An 18,768-nucleotide genomic window follows, 5' to 3' on the forward strand; every position below is an offset into this window, starting at 1 on the left:
ATATTATGCCTGAATGTATCCTTTCAAGATAAAATCATCTCCTTTGCCAGTTCACTCCATTCCAAAGCTATTTTCCCCTTGAAAAAGGACTCCAGGAAGTTCCCAGAGGTGACAATTGCTGGGCTCATTGTTAGCCAAAGGAAGCCAAATCTCATCACCTGACTCTCCTCAGGCTCCAGACATGCAAAGGAACTTCTATTGTACTTTTGGGTGGTGGGTACTTAAGACATATTTGTCTATGCTAATCTTATACCTGAGTCTTGCCCTGCCATGTCCGCTTATGCTAATCTTGTACCAAGGACTTGTCTGGACATGTTTGCCAAGGTTAACCCCTCCCCTTTTGTGACATGTCAGTGATGTAGCAATGATGCTGTACGAACTTTATTCTGGGATATGGTGGGAAAATTTTAAAAGTCTTTGTCACCCCATCCTCAGGGTTCAAATTTGCTCTTTGAACCTATTGCGCAATAAACTTTGGTCTACAGCTATTTGCTCCGGTGGGCTGGACTCCTTCCTTTATTCCGCAAGGACCCGCGGGCTCTGCCTGATGAGCTGGGTGACTGAGCAGCCTCACACCTAGATTTTTCCATAACAATGGTCTGCAAATGGCTGGCATAGTCCACCACAGCTCACAGTCTGGCTTGGCTGGAGAGTGAGTCTTTCTCTCTGAAGAGGGAACTTCCTCTCCCAAAAAGGTTCCATGCAATATCTGGAGAGACATTTCTTCTGCACGAAGCTTTGCTAAGCCTGTCAACTTGAGGCAGCAAAGTATACTGAAAGCCCTTCTTGCAGTGGGTTGGTCCACATTTCAACAAACATTGGCTGCACCTCATGGTTCGTGAAGAGAGCTCTTAGCCACAAGTCCCAGTTTAGACGACACCTTGAGTTAAACCAGGGGTCAGCAACCTAAGGCCCATGGGCCCGAAGCGGCCCCTGAGCGAACCACTCGGCAAGTCCCCATGCGCTGCGCTAAACCGGCGCAGCACGGCATAGGGACTCTCTTCCACTGCTCCAGAAATCGCTTCTGCGCATGCCCAGATGACGGAAATCGCGTCTGTGCATGTTCGCAGCGCTGGAAATTGCTTCTGCGCATGCCCAGATGCCGAAAATTGCGCCTGCGCAGAAGTGATTTCCGTCTGGACATGCGCAGAAGCAGTTTCCGGCACCGCGGACATGCGCAGACATGATTTCCTGCATCGCGCTTCACCGGTCTGGCCCACGGAGGATCTCGGTGGGAGTGATCTGGCCCATGCCAACCCCTGAGTTTTGTTTTGTTTTGTTTTTAAATGAGAATTTATTTGCTTTGGATATCCAGCAGCAGCAGCTCTTAACGGTTGGAGTTGGCCACAACTCGTCCTTCTTCTTGATGGCATAATAATAATAATAATAATAATAATAATAATAATAATAATAATAATTTTTATTTATACCCCGCCTTCCCCAGCCAAGACCGGGCTCAGGGCAGCTAACAACCAATAATAATAATAAGTTGATTAAAATACAATTTAAAAGAATTAAGATACAACATTAAAACAATTAGGGAGCAATCTCTTCTTAGGAGGAGAAAGGAAAAAGAAAGGGGGGGAGGGAATCAAACTGATTCTGAGCCAAAGGCCAGGTGGAACAACTCTGTCTTACAGGCCCTGCAGAAAGAGATCAGATCCCGCAGGGCCCTGGTCTCAAGAGACAGAGCATTCCACCAGGCCGGAGCCAGTGTTGAGAAGGCCCTGGCTCTGGTTGAAGCTAATCTAACTTCCTTAGGGCCTGGGACCTCTTGAGAGTTGGAGGAACTCTTAGCTGCATTGATCAGCTCATCTGCTAGGCACTCAGCTATGGTCTTTATGTTGCGGAAGGAAGCTTCACGAGCCCCAGTGCAGAGCCACCAGATAGCCTGATTGACACGACGCAAAGGTGTCACATCAACAGCTTGTCTCCTCACTGTGCCAGCTCCACCAATACGGGTAGAGTCTTCACGAGGGAGAGTCTTCACTGTTGATGATGGCATTCACCAGGACTGGAAGGGGGTTCTTTCCTGTGAGCAGATGGGTGATCTCAAAGGCATGCTTGACGATGCACCCAGTCATGAGCTTCTTGCCATTGTTGCGTCCATGCATCATCATTGAGTTAGTGAGGCGCTCAACGATAGGACACTGGGCTTTCTGGAAGCGCTTGGCAGCATAGCGCCCAGCGTATTTCTCCTTCACTGCAATGTAATCCTGCAAGGAGATGTCACTGATCTGCACATCATCTGTACTCCATTTCCCAAACTGAAGGAATGGGTTTCTGTGCAGTTAGTTTAAAACTGACTCAAGCCCCCCCCCCCCTTTTCTTGTTTCTCCAAGAGAGCACTCTAAAATTCATAAAACTTGAGCTGTTGAGCAAATGCATAACAAGGACACAGCTGCATAAACAAACTCTCTCCTTTATCAGTCACGGCAAGGGATGACCCTGACTGTACCAGTAGAACAGAGAAGACACGTCTGTGCCTTATCTTACGTTCTGACCACAAAAGACGCACAGACCCAAGTCCGGGAACAGCGCCAGAGCGTGTTCTCGGAGATGACGATCTCTTCCTCCAAGATAAGAGTAGGAAGAGAAAGATCCTTTTATGGTCAGAAGTACAGGAAGGAATACCAGAGCAAGAACATATGTGATGTCAACCTGCGTACATAGGCTGACGTGGTTGGATTCCTGGGGAAGGAGGGAGAGGGTGCCTGGAGGATATATATACTGCATGTAATCTCTGATTTCTTTGGACTTGCTGTGGACTCACCACGCAAGTGCCTTCTGCTATCAGTGTCATTTGACTTCCTTCCTCCTGTCCCGGAGCAATGCAGACCCAATCGGTAAACTCTAATAAGGCTACAAAACAGCTTGATATCAGGGGTCTCAGCCACAGCAGGGGCTGTCTCCCAGTCAGTCATTATGGAGGAGCTTCACTCTCCTCCCCGCATCCCGCTCGCTCGCAGAGGCAGAAAAGGGCTACGCGCGGGGTTACCCAGAGTCTTATGCCGACCCCTTGGCAGGGCAGTAAGAAGGATCTGGGGGGGAGCAAGGTGGCTGTGAAGTCCACTCTGGGAGCTCCCTCCGTCACACAGCCTTGTCAAGCCAGGTCAAGGTATCTTATGAGAACATGAAGCTCAACATTTGCGTTGCGTATTTTATGTGCTTGCCCTTCCTGCGGCAAGGGACAGGCCTCCCTTTCTGGCTTGTGCCATCTCTTTATTTCTGCCCACCCCTTGCTAAAATATATTTCATTTACTCAGCCATGGTTAGAATAATATTGACTTTAAAAGTTGAAATGGCCATTGATGTAATCTTTCTCTCCATGTGGCAAATTCTAATAAAAGTTAATGAGAATTTACGGGGCAGAGTTTTATGGGATGGAGGGATCAATTCCAAATAAGATCAATTTTGCATCTCACCTCATTATGCAAATTGCCTTTTTTGGAATGGTATCAATATTATTAAAGTTAATATCCAAATCTAATTGTCTTGTCCTGGCAGAGCTGGGAAAATATAAACAGCTGAAACAGCATGCTTACTTTCAGATATATATATAATATTAGCATGACTGATGCATTATCTTGCATAAGATCAATATTAACATTAATGAAGCCTACATTTTACTTCATTACATAAACTCTGGCGTACTAGTTCTCATTTTTTCTCCCGTTATTCACATCAGACATAATGGGGAATGTCTCTGTAACGATCTCTATTATAAACCTCTGCAGATCAAAACCCATTCCAGATTATTTATCATTAAACCCATTTGCTCTAATGACAACATTAGTTATAAACATACTAATTTAATGAAGACAGTGATAAACCAGGTATACCTACATCTAACTGCTGTTTATTCTCAACACGAATGTGTTGCTTGCTTGCTCTTTCTGTTTCTTCTGCCTTTTTTCTTATTTACAGAACCCTCCCCTGTGCAAGCAGACCTGGAAGACATGCTGCTGCTGGGAACTTTACATTGGCATATTACAGTATCAGGAGGAATATTATGGCTTAACTTTGCATCAGTGTAACCCCACTACCAGAGCAACCTCAACCGTGTGTAGTGATAGTTGGAATCAGAGATGCGTCATGGGAGGAGTACAACCTAGTCAGCAAAACAGTGTAATTTTACCCCGGGCAGAAGAGGTGGTGTATTTGTTAACTGTTATGTACTAAAGTTCTCACCCTAGGCCAGCAGGGGATACTGTAGATAGTTTTCACTCAGGTCCACATATGCAAATAAGGGATTGAAAGTGACGTTCAGTGATTGGATAATTACAGAAAATGGTTACTGTTGCATTGTAGTGGAGCTCTATATAAGCAGGCTGGCTGAACCCTTCAGTTCAGTTCTGATCTGGCCTGTGAATAAACAAGAGCTGTCTGAAGAATCACTGTGTCGTCTGATATGTTCACCCACAACTTAACATTAACACTCATGTTGAACTCAGCAGACCACCATGAAATACTTCCCCCATCTCCTTCCACCCTGCCTGCGCAACCCCCATGGATTCTGACTATGTAGCCAGTTACTGCATATCATCATCATCATCATCATCAAGGGGACGCGGGTGGCACTGTGGGTTAAACCACAGAGCCTAGGGCTTGCCGATAAGAAGGTTGGTGGTTTGAATCCCCACGACGGGGTGAGCTCCCGTTGTTCGGTCCCTGCTCCTGCCAACCTAGCAGTTCGAAAGCACGTCAAAGTGCAAGTAGATAAATAGGTACCACTCTGGAGGGAAGGTAAACGGTGTTTCCGTGTGCTGCTCTGGTTCACCAGAAGCGGCTTAGTCATGCTGGGCACATGACTTGGAAAAACTGTTTGTGGACAAACGCCAGGTCCCTCAGGCTATAGAGCAAGATGAGCGCTGCAACCCCAGAGTCGTCCACGACTGGACCTAACTGTCAGGGGTCCCTTAACCTATTATCATCATCATTATTATTTCAATTTGTATACCCACCCTTTATCAAAAGGGGCCATGAGCTTACCGGGGAGTAAGCCGCGTGGAATTCAATAGGACTTACTATCGAGTAGACAAGCTCAGGCTCCGCAGGAGCCATGCTATAAAATAAACAGCAACGAAACAGCCATGAGGTTTGTTTAAACAAGAAAATAACAGGTTTGGAATTGGAATAACAGGTTTGGAATTGCCCAAGAAAGATGTTAAATTATTTTTGTATGCCACAATTGCTGCTCGTATTTTGTTAGCTAAAAAGTGGAAAACCCAAGAATTACCAACGATGGAAGAATGGCAGAAGAAGATGATGGGTTTTTTGGAGCTAGCTAACCTAACCGGAAGAGTCCATGACCAGGAGGAGGAGGAGTATCAGGAAGATTGGATTAAATTGGATTGGAGAAGAGTCGGTGGAAGAAGATTGGAGGAAATTTAAAACTTATTTACAGAAACATTGTAAAATTTTTGAATGTTGATGACGTTGAAATGAATTGAAGGGGTTCTAGCAACAAGGTAATATGTAAGATGGGATTGATAATAGATAAACTAAATTGGATATGAATTTGCTGAACTAACTTTAAAAAAGGGATACAAAAAAGGGAGGCGTGAGGAAGTCAGGAAATTAAGTTAACTAAAGGTGAGTTAAAAAAGAGGGAGTTTTGCTTTTTCTTTATGTGTTTTTCTTTTTTCTGTGCTTAATGTTTGTATTTTTGTATTTTGACTTTGTATTTTTCTGTTTTTGTATTCTTTCTGAATTTTCTTATTGATAAAACTTAATAAAATATTAATTAGAAAAAATAAATAAATTTAACGATTACTTAGTTAAATATGTTAAATTAACTGAAAACAGCTTGCAGATACTCAATTGGCTTAGGATTTTATTTAAGTTAAGTGATGAATTAATATGTTTAATTTCATAATGTGAAGATCTAGGGATGTTAATGTTTAAGTTAAATTTTATAAGGACTGTGATTTGGAAAACCGTTAAAAGGATATGCAATGAAATTCAAGTGAGTTAACAATGTTAATAAGTGTAATTTTTAATAAGGCTATGATTTATGTTTGTTTGTTTTATGTGTTTGTTTATAATGTTGTGAAAACCAGTAAATTTTTTTTTGAAAAATAAATAAATAAAACGCGACAATTAAACGTTTCACTTTCAGCTGAGGGAGAGCACGAAGACCCCGTCGCCCTGTCTCTTGCTTGGGGGGGAAAGAGGCCACAGAAGCAACCAGCCCTTAGCCGCGCGTGCGCTGTAAATCGACCCACTGTTCCCCGTGAGGGAAGAGGCCGCTTCCGCCCGGCGGGAGGCGGCGACGGTGCGTGCTTGCGCGCGTGCGCACGCACGGGGAGGAATAGCGTCCAAAGGAAGCGCGGGGCTTAGGTCCTGCGACGCAAAGGCTGGGGGGTGATGGGAGCTGTAGTCCAAACGACATCCGGGGAACCAAGGCCGGCATTTAATGCGTCTATAATGTGCGTGCCGGAGCGCGCCGCGCGCCTCCCCCCCCACCTTAGCTCCGCCCCTTTCCGCCGTCAAAGGTCAGAGTTCCCTTCGGCGCTTGAAGGGCCGCCATGGCGTTCGGCGGCGCCGCTGCTGTCCGGCTGCGGCCTCTCCAGCTGCTGCGGCCGCTGGCGTGGAAAGCGGCGGCTCCGAGCGGCGCCCGTGCCGGTCCGTGAGTTGCTGCTGCCGCCGCCGTCTCCGCCGCTTCCCATGGGGTGGTGCAGAGAGGGGAGGTGGGGAGGTCACCTTCCCCTCAGGCAGGCGGGTTGTGGGGGTCAACATCCCTTGGGGGGGGTCACTGCCCCACAGGTGGGGGTCACCTTTCCCTCAGGTGCGGGGGCCACTTTCTCAAGTGGAGGGGTCACCTTCCTTCAAAGTTCAATGACTGTCAGATGGGGGGGGGTCGCTTCTCCACAGGTAAGGGGGGTTACTACCCCAGGTGGGGAGATTACATTCCCCTGAAGTAGGGGGAGTCACCTTCCCCTCAGGTTTGGGGGCCACTTTCTCAAATGGAGGGGTCACCTTCCTTCAAGGTTCAGTGACTATCAGATTGGGGGGGGCTCAGCATCCCTTCAGATGGGGGGGTCGCTTCTCCACAGGTGAGGGGGGTCACTACCCCAGGTGGGGAGATTACATTCCCCTGATGTAGGGGGAGTCACCTTCCCCTCAGGTTTGGGGGCCACTTTCTCAAATGGACGGGTCACCTTCCTTCAAGGTTCAGTGGCTATCAGATTGGGGGGGGTCGCTTCTTCACAGGTGAGGGGGGTCACTACCTCAGGTGGGGGGGTCACTACCTCAGGTGGGGGGATTACATTCCCCTAAAGTAGGGGGAGTCTCCTTCCCCTCAGGTTTGGGGGCCACTTTCTCAAATGGAGGGGTCACCTTCCTTCAAGGTTCAATGACTATCAGATGGGGGGGGTCACCTCAGGTGAGGAGTCACATTCCCCTCAGGTGGGGGTTACCATGCTCTAAGGTGGGCAGGTCAGTGACTACCAGGTGGGGGGTCAGCATCCCCTCAAACAGGGGGTTCACTTCTCCACAGGTGGGGGGGTCACATTCCCCTGAAGTAGGGGGAGTCACCTTCCCTTCAGGTGGAGGTCACCATGCTCTAAGGTGGGAGGTCAACATCCCCTCACTTCTCCACAGGTGGGGGCCATCTCAAGTTGGGGGGGTCACTTTTCCCTCAGGTGTGGAGGTCCCCTTCCTCTTCACTTGGGGGTCCATTGAGCTGGGAGGAAGTTGAGGCCGCGCTGGACCTACGGGTGCCACCGAACACCTGTTTTCTGTGTTTGCAAGAACTTGGTTGCTTAGTGAGGTAGCGCCTACCACTTGGAACTCCCTGCCTATTGATCCCAAGTAGACATCTTCACTGCGCTCTTTTGGCACCTGCTTAAAAAGACATTCCTGTTTAGGGGAAGCCTACCTAGGTGATTAGAGGATTGAGATCGTTTCTAACCTGTTTCAGTGTTTTAAATTTTTGTACACTTCAAAGGTTCTCGGTTTTAGCGTCTCTCTTTCCAGTATACTGCTTTGAGGGTTGTTGTTGTTTTACCATCAAGTGGTATATGAAATAGAAGAAATGGTAAGAGCAGCCTGCTGGATCAGGCCATTGGTCCTTCTTGTCCAGCATCCTGTTCTCTCTCTTTTTTAATACATTTTTATTAATTTTAACATACAAATTATAAAACGTACCACACAAATGATTACGAATACACTTTTTTTTTGGACTTCCATCAGCACCTCCAATGATCTTCCGTCTTAACTTCTTTTTATGCATTACTTAATTTTATATTGTCTTTACCTCTCTTAACTTATCATCTCCCCTTTTCCATTTTTACAATATTTCCAACAATACTCCTCACAGAACTTCTTGAAAACCTACAAATGGTAGGGTGCGTGTTATAGAGCGAAAAATACGGTACATCCCAGTCTTCCTTCCTTCCTTCCTTCCTTCCTTCCTTCCTTCCTTCCTTCCTTCCTCCTTCTTTTCCCCAGAACACCTTGCTAAAAATTCTCTTTTCCTTTTTTTTATAATAATTGTTATTAATTTTGACATATAAATTATAATACGTACCACAAAACTTCACAACTTATGCAATCTTTTTTGGACTTTCATCAGCACCTCTGATGATCCACCGTTCTTATCACTTCTTATGCGTTTCTTAAATTCATATTGCCTTTAATTATTTAACTAACCATCCTCCCCTTTATCCATTTTTGCAATAGTTCCAATAATTCACCTCACAAAACTTCTTGCAAACCTACAAACGTTGTCTGATCATCACAAATACTTTTCATATAGTTCGTAAATTTACTCCAGTCTTCGGTAAATTTCTGGTTCCGCCAATTTCGGATCCTTCCTGTTAATTTGTCTAATTCTGCATAGTCCATCAACTTCATCCTCCATTCTTCAATTGTTGGCAATTCTTCTTTGTCCAGCATCCTGTTCTCCCAGGGGCTGACCAGGTACCTGTGGGGAACCAGCAAGCAGGAACTGAGCACCAGAGCAAAATCCCACACTCATGGTTTCCAGCAACTGGAATTTGGAAACATTCACTGCCTCCATGTGCTGGGGGCAAAGCCATTAATAGCCCTCTCCTCCTCCATTAATTTGTGGTTGATGTCCACCTCTTGCCTCCTGTGGGAGCGAGTTCCGCAGTTTGACTATATGCTGCATGAAGAAGAGCTTCCTTTTACCTGTCACTCCATAGCTCAGTTGATATGGGACAGCTGCATGGTGCTGATGACACCAAGATTGCAGGTTCGATCCCCATATGGGATAACTGCATATTCCTGCCATTACAGGGGGTTGAACTTGATACAGTGGTACCTCGCAAGACGAATGCCTCTCAAGACGAAAAACTCGCAAGACGAAAGAGTTTTTCGTTTTTTGAGTTGCTTCGCGAGACGAATTTCCCTATGGGCTTGCTTCGCAAGACGGAAACGTCTTGCAAGTTTGTTTCCCTTTTCTTAAAACCGTTACAGTAATACAGGGTGCATTGCTTGAAGAGGTGCAGTTGCGACTTGACTTCGGGGAGCAACTCATAGCATGCAGTGTGGTAGCCTTTTTTGAGGTTTTTGAAGATTTTTTTGAAAAAATTGAAACCGTGCTTCACAAGACGAAAAAACTCGCAGAACGAATTAATTTCGTCTTGCGAGGCACCACTGTAATCCTCAGGATCCCTTCCAACTCTACAATTCTATGAATCTTCCAACGGTGGCTGCAGCCCTTTTGCATGCTGGCTTTGGGAGACAGCTCCATGAACACACTGTGCCTTTATCACTGAGTAAAAGAGAGTGGGATAGGGCTGTGGCTTGGTTTTTCATTGTTTTCTAGATTTCTTTTTGTGCTGTGAATTTAGTGGGGCTTCATTCCTGAATGCCTGTGACCAGAGGGTCCCGGGTCCCAGGTTAGAATTCCCTGTTCAGTGGCACCGAGGATGATGGTGGCTTTAAAAAGAGAGAGAGAAAAAAAACCAAAGCCAGCTCCTGCCAGCACAATATCTGGGCTATTCACGTCTTCTCAATTTTCTCTGTGGCTTCTGTCATCTTCATCACCATCGTCACTTTTAATTTGCATACTGCCGTTCTGTGTTGCTATACACAAGGCAGCTTACAAGCTGAAGAGGCAACAAAATATGCAAGGAAGGTCACACACCTTACAACGATCCAATACAAATAAGTCATAATTTAAAAATGACTTAAAATAAACATGTAAAATAAAGAATATTCAGTAATCCATCAGCCTGTAATACACAATAAAATTAAACTCTCAAAATATCAGCCAATAATGATTAAAGAGAAATTTACTCTCAACAGTTACAATAAAGCATTACTAAATTATAATCAATAAAAATAACAAGTCATAAAATACCATGATACATTAAACTATGTAAAAAAGATTGACTTGAACAACAAGGTCACATAACTTTTGAAATTATTAAAGGAATCCCCCCCGACTCCCTTCCTTCCTTCCTTCCTTCCTTCCTTCCTTCCTTCCTTCCTTCCTTCCTTCCTCTCTTCCTCTCTCTCTCTCTCTCTCTCTCTCTCTCTCTCTCTCTCTCTCACACACACACACACACACACACAGCCTTCACAGTCACTTCTGCTATTCTTAAAGCTGTGGCCTGGGAGAGGCTTTTCTAGGGTTCCTTCATGCCAAACCTCCACATCCCCACCCTTCTTGATTAGACTCTTCTGGTCATTCCACCCCTCGCCCCCTAGCTGCCACTGCGCTTTATGCAGAATGTTGTGCTCTTTCTGCATAAAGGGCAGGGATTTGTGCTTCTGGATCTCTTTGCTTTAGCTCTCATTTTGAATGGCAGGTGGTGACTGAGGATGGAACCGCCTGTGATTCTAGACTACATGCAGGGCTGCTGGAAACACACCCATGTTGGGGTTGTTTCTGCAGATTTTCCCGTGTTATGTGAGCTCGCTGTGTGTTCCCCTACACTTGCTCCACATCATTGATTGTCACAGAGGTCAGAAAAAATGCAGGGAAGTGACACTACTAGATCTGGCAAACGTATTAGATTGTGAAGGGGGAGAACATTGACATTTTCAGTGGCAACCCCACCAGTTTTGCCGTGAGGTGAGTGTGCTGCCGAACACAGCTGTACGCTTATTTCCTTAACTGCGAATTCAAAGCTTCCTTCAATGCAGGCCTAAATGAATTCAGCTTTTTGTTCTACAGCACTGTAATGTTCCTGCTCTGAACAATCTATTCTTTGTAAGCTGCTATTTCCCCCCTGTAGCCTTGGGCTTAACTTGCATTTCTTCCTCTAGCTTCGGACACGCCAAAAGACTTGCTGCCTGGGCCTTACCCCAAAACTCCGGAGCAACGGGCAGCTGCGGCAAAAAAGTACAACATGAGACTGGAGGACTATGAACCTTATCCAGATGATGGCATGGGGTGAGGTATACTTGACTCAAAGATTTGGTGATGTGGGGAGCTGGGATTGTGAAAAGCATATGCCTCTCCTGGTGTTGTTTGCAGACACTTGGGTAAAATAAACATAATATTCATGCTTCTTGGCTCTTCTCTGCCTACCCCACCCCCAGCAATAATAGATTGTTTTCATGAAGTTCAGACAATGGGGATCCAACCACACAATCCTGGGAACCCCTTGGACTTTGCAAGGCCAGCCAAAAAGGAAGGGACAATTTTAAGCACATATTCAGGTCAATACTGTCTCTCTTAGCATGAGCCACATTAAGATATTTGTTCATCTTCACATCAACTCAGTGACTTGGGTTATTAGTCCGGTTTTTACCAAGGAGTAATGAAAACTAGGGAAATGAACCTGCATTAGCAACATGAGGTCAGGGCAGCGCCTGAGGATTTTAAAATAGGGAAAATTCCTACCCTATCCAAACCCACTTGAGAATGTTAAAAGGTAAAGGGACCCCTGACAATTAAGTCCAGTCGCAAACAACTCTGGGGTTGTGGCCCTCGTCTCACTTTAAAGGCTGAGGGAGCCGGCGTTTGTCTGCTTCCGCAGACAGTGTTTCCAGGTCATGTGGCCAGCATGACTAAGCCGCTTCTGGCGAAACCAGAGCAGCACATGGAAACGCCGTTTACCTTCCCGCCGGAGAGGTACCTATTTATCTACTTGCACTGTGTGCTTTTGAACTGTTAGGTTGGCAGGAGCTGGGACCGAGCAACGGGACCTCACCCCGTCGCAGGGATTCGAACCACCAACCTTTCGATCGGCAAGCCCAAGCGGCACAGTGGTTTAACCCACAGCGCCACCCACGTCCCTGTGTTGAAAATGTTAGTAGTGTGGGTGGTGCAGTGGGTTAAACGACAGAGCCTAAGACTTGCCGATCAGAAGGTCGGCGGTTCGAATTCCCGCCACGGGGTGAGCTCCCGTTGCTCGGTCCCTCTTCTGCCAACCTAGCAGTTCGAAAGCATATCAAAGTGCAAGTAGATAAATAGGTACTGCTCCGGCGGGAAAATAAATGGCATTTCCGTGCGCTGCTCTGGTTCGCCAGACGCAGCTTAGTCATGCTGGCTACGTGACCCGGAAGCTGTACGCCGTCTCCCTTGGCCAATAAAGCGAGATGGGCGCTGCAACCCCAGAGTCGGTCACAACTGGACCTAATAGTCAGGGGTCCCTTTACCTTAAACTGCTCCTTTAGAATTACAGTCTACACTGTGGGGAATCCATAACTGATAGGGGAGCTTAGATTTGAAGTGAAGGCAGGAATCCAAATGCAACAGGGGTTCTCAACTGGTTTGGGTCAATGAATATGTTGGGTAATTCTGAGCAAATCCTGGGGTGCCAGTTGCAAAATGGTTGCTCTGGGGGTGCGGGTGACAGAACACCAAATGTTTACCATATCTAGAAAGAGACAGGAATGCAAAATGACGTGGGCATCCCCTTTCCATCAACAGAAAAAAGGTACCTACGTCAACCACTTCTGCATTCACTCACAGAGAGCAGTTCTTTGCACGCCTTCTGTGTTCAGAACGGAAGGGAGGGTTGATGTCCAATCATGGCATCCAATGAAATGTGGGCATGTTTAAGGGGACCTGTTCAGTGTAAGAGATGCTGAGCCAATACACACAAGCACTGAGCAGGAAGAGCAAATAGGCCCTCACGAATTCCTGATTTGGAAGGCAATATTTACAGAGACCTTTTTAACAGACTCCATAGGTACCCAGGGGGTCAGGTTGGTTACTGCTGAAATACAACAACGTTAAATCTAAATTTTTAAATGTAAGCAAATAATTCCATATTAAAGTTGTCCTTCTGTAGTATGAAGCTCTTAAAGACTCATAATTGAGAAACATTGACCTAATTCATGGAGGATCCTCTCCCTTAGCTCACATTTGTAATAATATTAAAGTGGCAGTAGCTGCCACTGTGACATAAACTCCCTCTCTCTCCCCTCCTTCCTGATTGGAATTTGGATCTTTTCTAACCCTGTGTTACATATTTTTAATTAAATACACAACTCTGAATGGGTTTTGTTTCCATGACTTAGTGGTATATCACACTATATCCCGCAGAACCTGTAAACTAGGAAAACTGGGAAATAGTAAAACGCAGGCAAATTGCTTTTTACAGGATGAAATGGTTGAGTATTTTTTAATGAATAAACATAGAGTACTCAGATCTTCATAGGATGCTTTACTTGCTTTCTCTTCTGCTCTTGTATTATTGTTCTTGTAAGCATTTTTCTGTTTATCTAGTGCAATGGATTTATGGTGACTTCCTTATATACTTTTCATAGTTACGGTGACTATCCCAAGCTTCCTGACCGATCCCAGCATGAGAGAGATCCTTATTATCAGTGGGACCATCCTGAGTTAAGGCGTAACTACGGCGAGACCGTAAGGATGATAGTTTTTTGTGTTCCATTTCTGTGATTTCAGTTTGCAGTCCATATTTATCTGGGTTAGGGAGAGTATCACCGAGTTGAGACTTTTTACTGAATCACATTCTGATGCTTCCAAGCTCAAAAGATCTTCCTGTTTTTGAATTTACTTAGTGTACACACATTGACACTTTAGAATCCAAGTTTTGAGTATGAAAATGATAATTGTATGTGTTTTAAAAATAGATTCTGACCTTGCAGGTATTTTGCTTTCTGATTGCAGTGTATGAAGTCACTCAGTGTCATCAATACTTGTGGTGCTTTGCAATGTAACACAAACTGAGCAGGTCCTTTTCCTAAGAACTTAGTCTAAACATGGATAGGGAGGGAGGGGACGGGAAGGTTCTGGTATTAAGGGCTAAGCAGAAGCAACTGAAGTTATAGGCACATAGGATGTGTTTTCTCCTGGAAACACAGATTTAAAAAGGGAGGGCAAATATTAGAGAGAGATCTTTATCAGTGGCTTGAAGACTAATAACAGAAGGTGCATGCATTCAGGGGGATGATGTTACCTAGACATCATCCAGACTTCCTGCAACCCTAGATGATCCTTGGTTCCCTTCCAGCTCTATGATTCTATGACGTAAACAGCATCAAGGCTGAATGGATGGCTCTGTTTCAGGGAGCAGGAGGTCTCTAAGCAGATCAGGGCAACAGAGTTGGAGGAGTGAAGATCACAGGCGAGAGTACCGTATTTTCCGGCGTATAAGACGACTGGGCGTATAAGATGACCCCCCCAACTTTTCCAGTTAAAATATAGAGTTTGGGATATACTCGCCATATAAGACTACTCCTCTTCCAACGCACACCAAATAAAAATTTAAAAAACCAGTCTTCAGTCCGGCTCGGTAATCCACTCCACTTCCCAGTGGCCGGGGCTTCTGGGGCTAATTTTCAAGCGTATTTCTGCTTCATCTAGAGAGCTTGGTGTCCTCTGATTTAATTTGTTGTCTTTTTATCCTTTGGTGGGGAGTTGCTGCCGGAGCCGCTGCTGTAGCCAGCGTATAAAACGGCCCCCGAATTTTGAGAAGATTTTCTTGGGTTAAAAAGTAGTTTTATACGCCAGAAAATACAGTATATTAAGATACAAAATAGGAAATTTCATCATAGGATGATGTCTCATCACAGCAGAGTCCCTTATTTGCAGAAGAAATCAGTTTTTTGTTGTTGTTTTTTGTGGGGGAAGCAAAACAAGTCTAGAAGGGGACCATGCAAGGAAACTGGGTGATCCCCCCCCCTCCTGGTTTTTTACTGGGTCTTCACAACTAACTTTGTTTGCTTGTCACATCAGTTCAAGGGGAAGATTTATTCCTGCGATGTGAACTAGTTCATGTCTAAGCTCCCCCATAGACAACCCCTGGTTCATAGTATTAGCAGTAAACTCTGTGAAGCCCTCTCTCATCTCCATAATAACCCCAAGATAACTCGCAGGTGGTGTTGGCCATATATAACCACACCTCCCCTTTGTTTTGACCAGCTGCATTGGCATTTTGATATGTTCATCCGGAACCGGGTTGACACATCTCCCACTCTCGTGCCCCGGAACACAATGTTTAAGTACCTCTTCGGCTTCATTGGCTTCATGGTCTCCATGTTTTTTCTTGGCGAGATATTTCCATCCTACCAGCCTGTGGTGAGTTACAAGTCAGCCTTTTTGAATATCTGGCTGTGAGAGCCCTCTAAAGTTCATACCTAGACTCCAGTGCCCCATATCATCTGGGGGGGGGGACCACTTTCTGTCTTTTGTTAAAATATTTGGGGAACCTCAGCCTAGGGAGTCATCTGTGCTCCTCAGGACTCTCCCTAAGCCATGCCCCTCTCTCCAAGCCACACTTTCTGTTGCCCAGCTGGAATGTGTCATTGAACTGTGATCGTGCCTCTGGTTTGCCTACATAGAAGAGGGGTGGGGTGAAACCTTGTGAGTTATTATTATTATTGTTTATTAAGTTTGTATATCGGCCTATACCCACAGGTGTATTCCAGCATGTGGCTGGAATGTAATCTGCTGTAGCAAAGTCAGAGTTGCAGCCCTGGATGGATCCCTAATAATAATAATAATAATTTATTATTTGTACCCTGCCCATCTGGCTGGGTTTCCCCAGCCACTCTGGGAGGCTTCCACAGAGACCAAAAATACACTAAAATATCACACATTAAAAACTTCTCTGAAAAGGGCTGCCTTAAGATGTCTTCTGAATGTCAGGTAGTTGTTTATCACTTTGACATCTGATGGGAGGGCGTTCCACAGGGCGGGCGCCACTACTGAGAAGGCCCTCTGCCTGGTTCCCTGTAGCTTTGCTTCTCGCAGTGAGGGAACCGCCAGAAGGCTCTCGGTGCTGGACCTCAGCGTCCGGGCAGAATGATGGGGGTGGAGACGCTCCTTCAGGTATACTGGGCCGAGGCCATTTAGGGCTTTAAAGGTCGAAACCAACACTTTGAATTGTGCTCGGAAACGTGCTGGGAGCCAATGTAGGTCTTTCAAGACCGGTGTTACGTGGTCTCGGCGGCCGCCCCCGGTCACCAGTCTAGCTGCCACATTCTGGATTAGTTGTAGTTTCCGGGTCACCTTCAAAGGTAGGCCCATAAAGAAATGGTGGCCCTGAAAACAAACTATCCTTGAACTTGGTCTACAAGGATGGGGTTCTTACTGCTCACAATAGATTGTTTGGCAGGTGATAATCACCTGTCTTAAGTGAGAAATGCCACATGCAGGTGGCCTTGTGAGCAAACGAAAAGTGGGGGACATGGTCAGATTCAGCGTGTGGGTTGGCAGGTATTTTGTTGCTTTGAAAGGGCTCACTTGGGCCTCTTGGTTCTGTACTCTATAAATATGTAGTGTGATGAGTTAATTCTCGCTGTCTCCTGTTCTCTGCAGGGCCCAAAGCAATTTCCCTACGGCGACCTGCATGTGGCACGAGGTGGGGATCCCAGCGAAACACCTGTGGTGAAGCACTATGAGATATAAGGATGGCTGGAACTGCAACTCCTCTTTTATCCTCTCTGATCAGGATTATCTATAAAACAAACTGTACACCACTCTTCTCAAGATCCTGGTGTGGTTGTGTTTTTTTTTGGGGGGGGGGAGAGAACAGAATGGGAGGGCACAACCATGAAAGCCTCTACTTAGTTATTTCTGATTTGTATGAGTATGTTGTACAGTGGGCCATGTGGACTTAGCATAAAGGTAAAGGGACCCCTGACCATTATGTCCAGTCGTGACCGACTCTGGGGTTGCGGCGCTCATCTCGCTTTATTGGCCGAGGGAGCCAGCATGTGGTCATGTGGCCAGCATGACTAAGCCGCTTCTGTCGAACCAGAGCAGCGCACGGAAACGCCGCTGACCTTACCGCCTGAGCGGTACCTATTTATCTACTTGCACTTTGACGTCCTTTCGAACTGCTAGGTTGGCAGCAGCAGGAACTGAGCAATGGGAGCTCACCCCCGTCATGGGGATTTGAACCACCGACCTTCTGATCGGCAAGTCCTAGGCTCTGTGGTTTAACCCACAGCGCCACCCGCGTCGCTCTAAAACCTAAAGAGAGTTCTTTTATGCATAACCTTGTTTCCTTCAGAACCTTTTGCGTCATGTGAGAATCGGCACACAAAGTAAGATCAATACAGCATGACTCAGAAATATTGTAAAGTAAAAACAAATGAGCACCAATATTGTGACAAACATCCAGGTTATTCAGTAAGTAGCATGGGAGCAGCTTATTTTTGAATGAGGGGCAAACAGTCAGCAAAAGAAAATAAGACAACCTCACCTACTATGTGGTTGGCTTGTCAGGCTAAGGCCTGGGTTCAAGTGCCCATTCCGACATAAAATTAACTCTTGCCAGTCACAGCCTGAGCTATGTGTTTGGGGTGTCTGGGCTTTTGTGAAAGATGAGGAGGAGGACAGTTATATATGCAGCTTTGAGCAGTGAGATATAAATGTGATAATAGATAAAATTGTCTTCTATTTAAAAATCCATTGATCCACAGTAAAGAAGCATTTATCATTATTATTTATTAAATTTGTATATTGCCCTATAACTTTGGGCCTCAGGGCAGTTCACAAGATAAAATCAGAATATAAAACCACTAAATACATAATCAAAAACAACCCAGTAACCTCCCCTCCACCACCACTTGTACAGCGCCAAACTGCAATGACGGAAAATCAAAAAAGGTGACCACAAAAAGAAAGCTTTTCCTTGCCCTTCATCAAAACCTAGCTACCAACTCACAAGGAATTGTCACAGAAATCTATAGATCACAAGTTGCTACCAAAAAATATCCCCTCAGGCCTGAAACAAGCAGAACCAAATGAGAACTCTCACCATGTGTAAGAAATAAAAAAAGCCAGCACCAGTAATAAAACAAACAGAGTATTGAAGAATAAATGAAGGAGTAGAGGAGGTACACACAAGCCTGCAGCAAAGTTAAGTGGATAAACCCTTGGAATGAGTGTGAGAATAGGGGCATTGCATAAATAGACTACCTCTATTTTTTTATCACGGAGGCTATACAATGCAATACAATTGGGTGAAGGGAAATTCTAATTTTGTTTCTCTGGGTTACTTGACACCAAGCCAAAGAAAATGATCCTTTGCATAGTGGTATGTGTTCAGTCCGAGTGCATTTTAAAGATCCCTTTATAAAGATGTCTCGCCCCAGCGGCATGAGCAGATCAGTTCAACAACAAAACTTGCTATAATAACGAAGCAGCATCCCACCAACATTGCTGCAATGCTGCTTAACAACAACCCGGCGATGTAGTCCGCTCCTTGATGCGAATGAGAACTTGGAGAAAATTTAGCCCCTGGCACATGGAGGGGAGTGGGAGCAGCTGCAAAGCCATGTGAGGGTCAGAGAGAATGCTCCCAGAATGCAGGACCTTGCCAGAAAAGGCAGTGACTGTTAAGACTACAGGGGATCAGGCTG

At 45.5% G+C, this 18,768-nt stretch overlaps 1 protein-coding gene and 1 pseudogene across 2 annotated transcripts; one reads left to right on the forward strand and one right to left on the reverse strand.

The window, feature by feature from the left end:
- Positions 1-1,562: 1,562 nt before the first annotated feature.
- Positions 1,563-5,064, reverse strand: LOC309532954 (small ribosomal subunit protein uS7 pseudogene; annotated as a pseudogene). The gene is made up of 2 exons: positions 4,993-5,064; positions 1,563-2,267 (listed from the first exon to the last, which is right to left on the reverse strand). The product of its transcript is annotated as a small ribosomal subunit protein uS7 pseudogene (transcript).
- A 1,401-nt stretch (positions 5,065-6,465) lies between these two features.
- On the forward strand, positions 6,466-16,888 carry NDUFB8 (NADH:ubiquinone oxidoreductase subunit B8). Its single transcript, XM_082223663.1, has 5 exons — positions 6,466-6,627; positions 11,245-11,371; positions 13,699-13,798; positions 15,320-15,475; positions 16,718-16,888. The coding sequence occupies exons 1-5, from the start codon at positions 6,531-6,533 to the stop codon at positions 16,805-16,807; spliced, it is 570 nt and encodes a 189-aa protein (XP_082079789.1). The 5' UTR covers positions 6,466-6,530; the 3' UTR covers positions 16,808-16,888.
- Positions 16,889-18,768: the final 1,880 nt, after the last annotated feature.

This window comes from Podarcis vaucheri (assembly GCF_965113315.1).
Source record: "Podarcis vaucheri genome assembly, chromosome: 5".
NCBI classification, from domain to species: Eukaryota; Metazoa; Chordata; class Lepidosauria; order Squamata; family Lacertidae; genus Podarcis; species Podarcis vaucheri.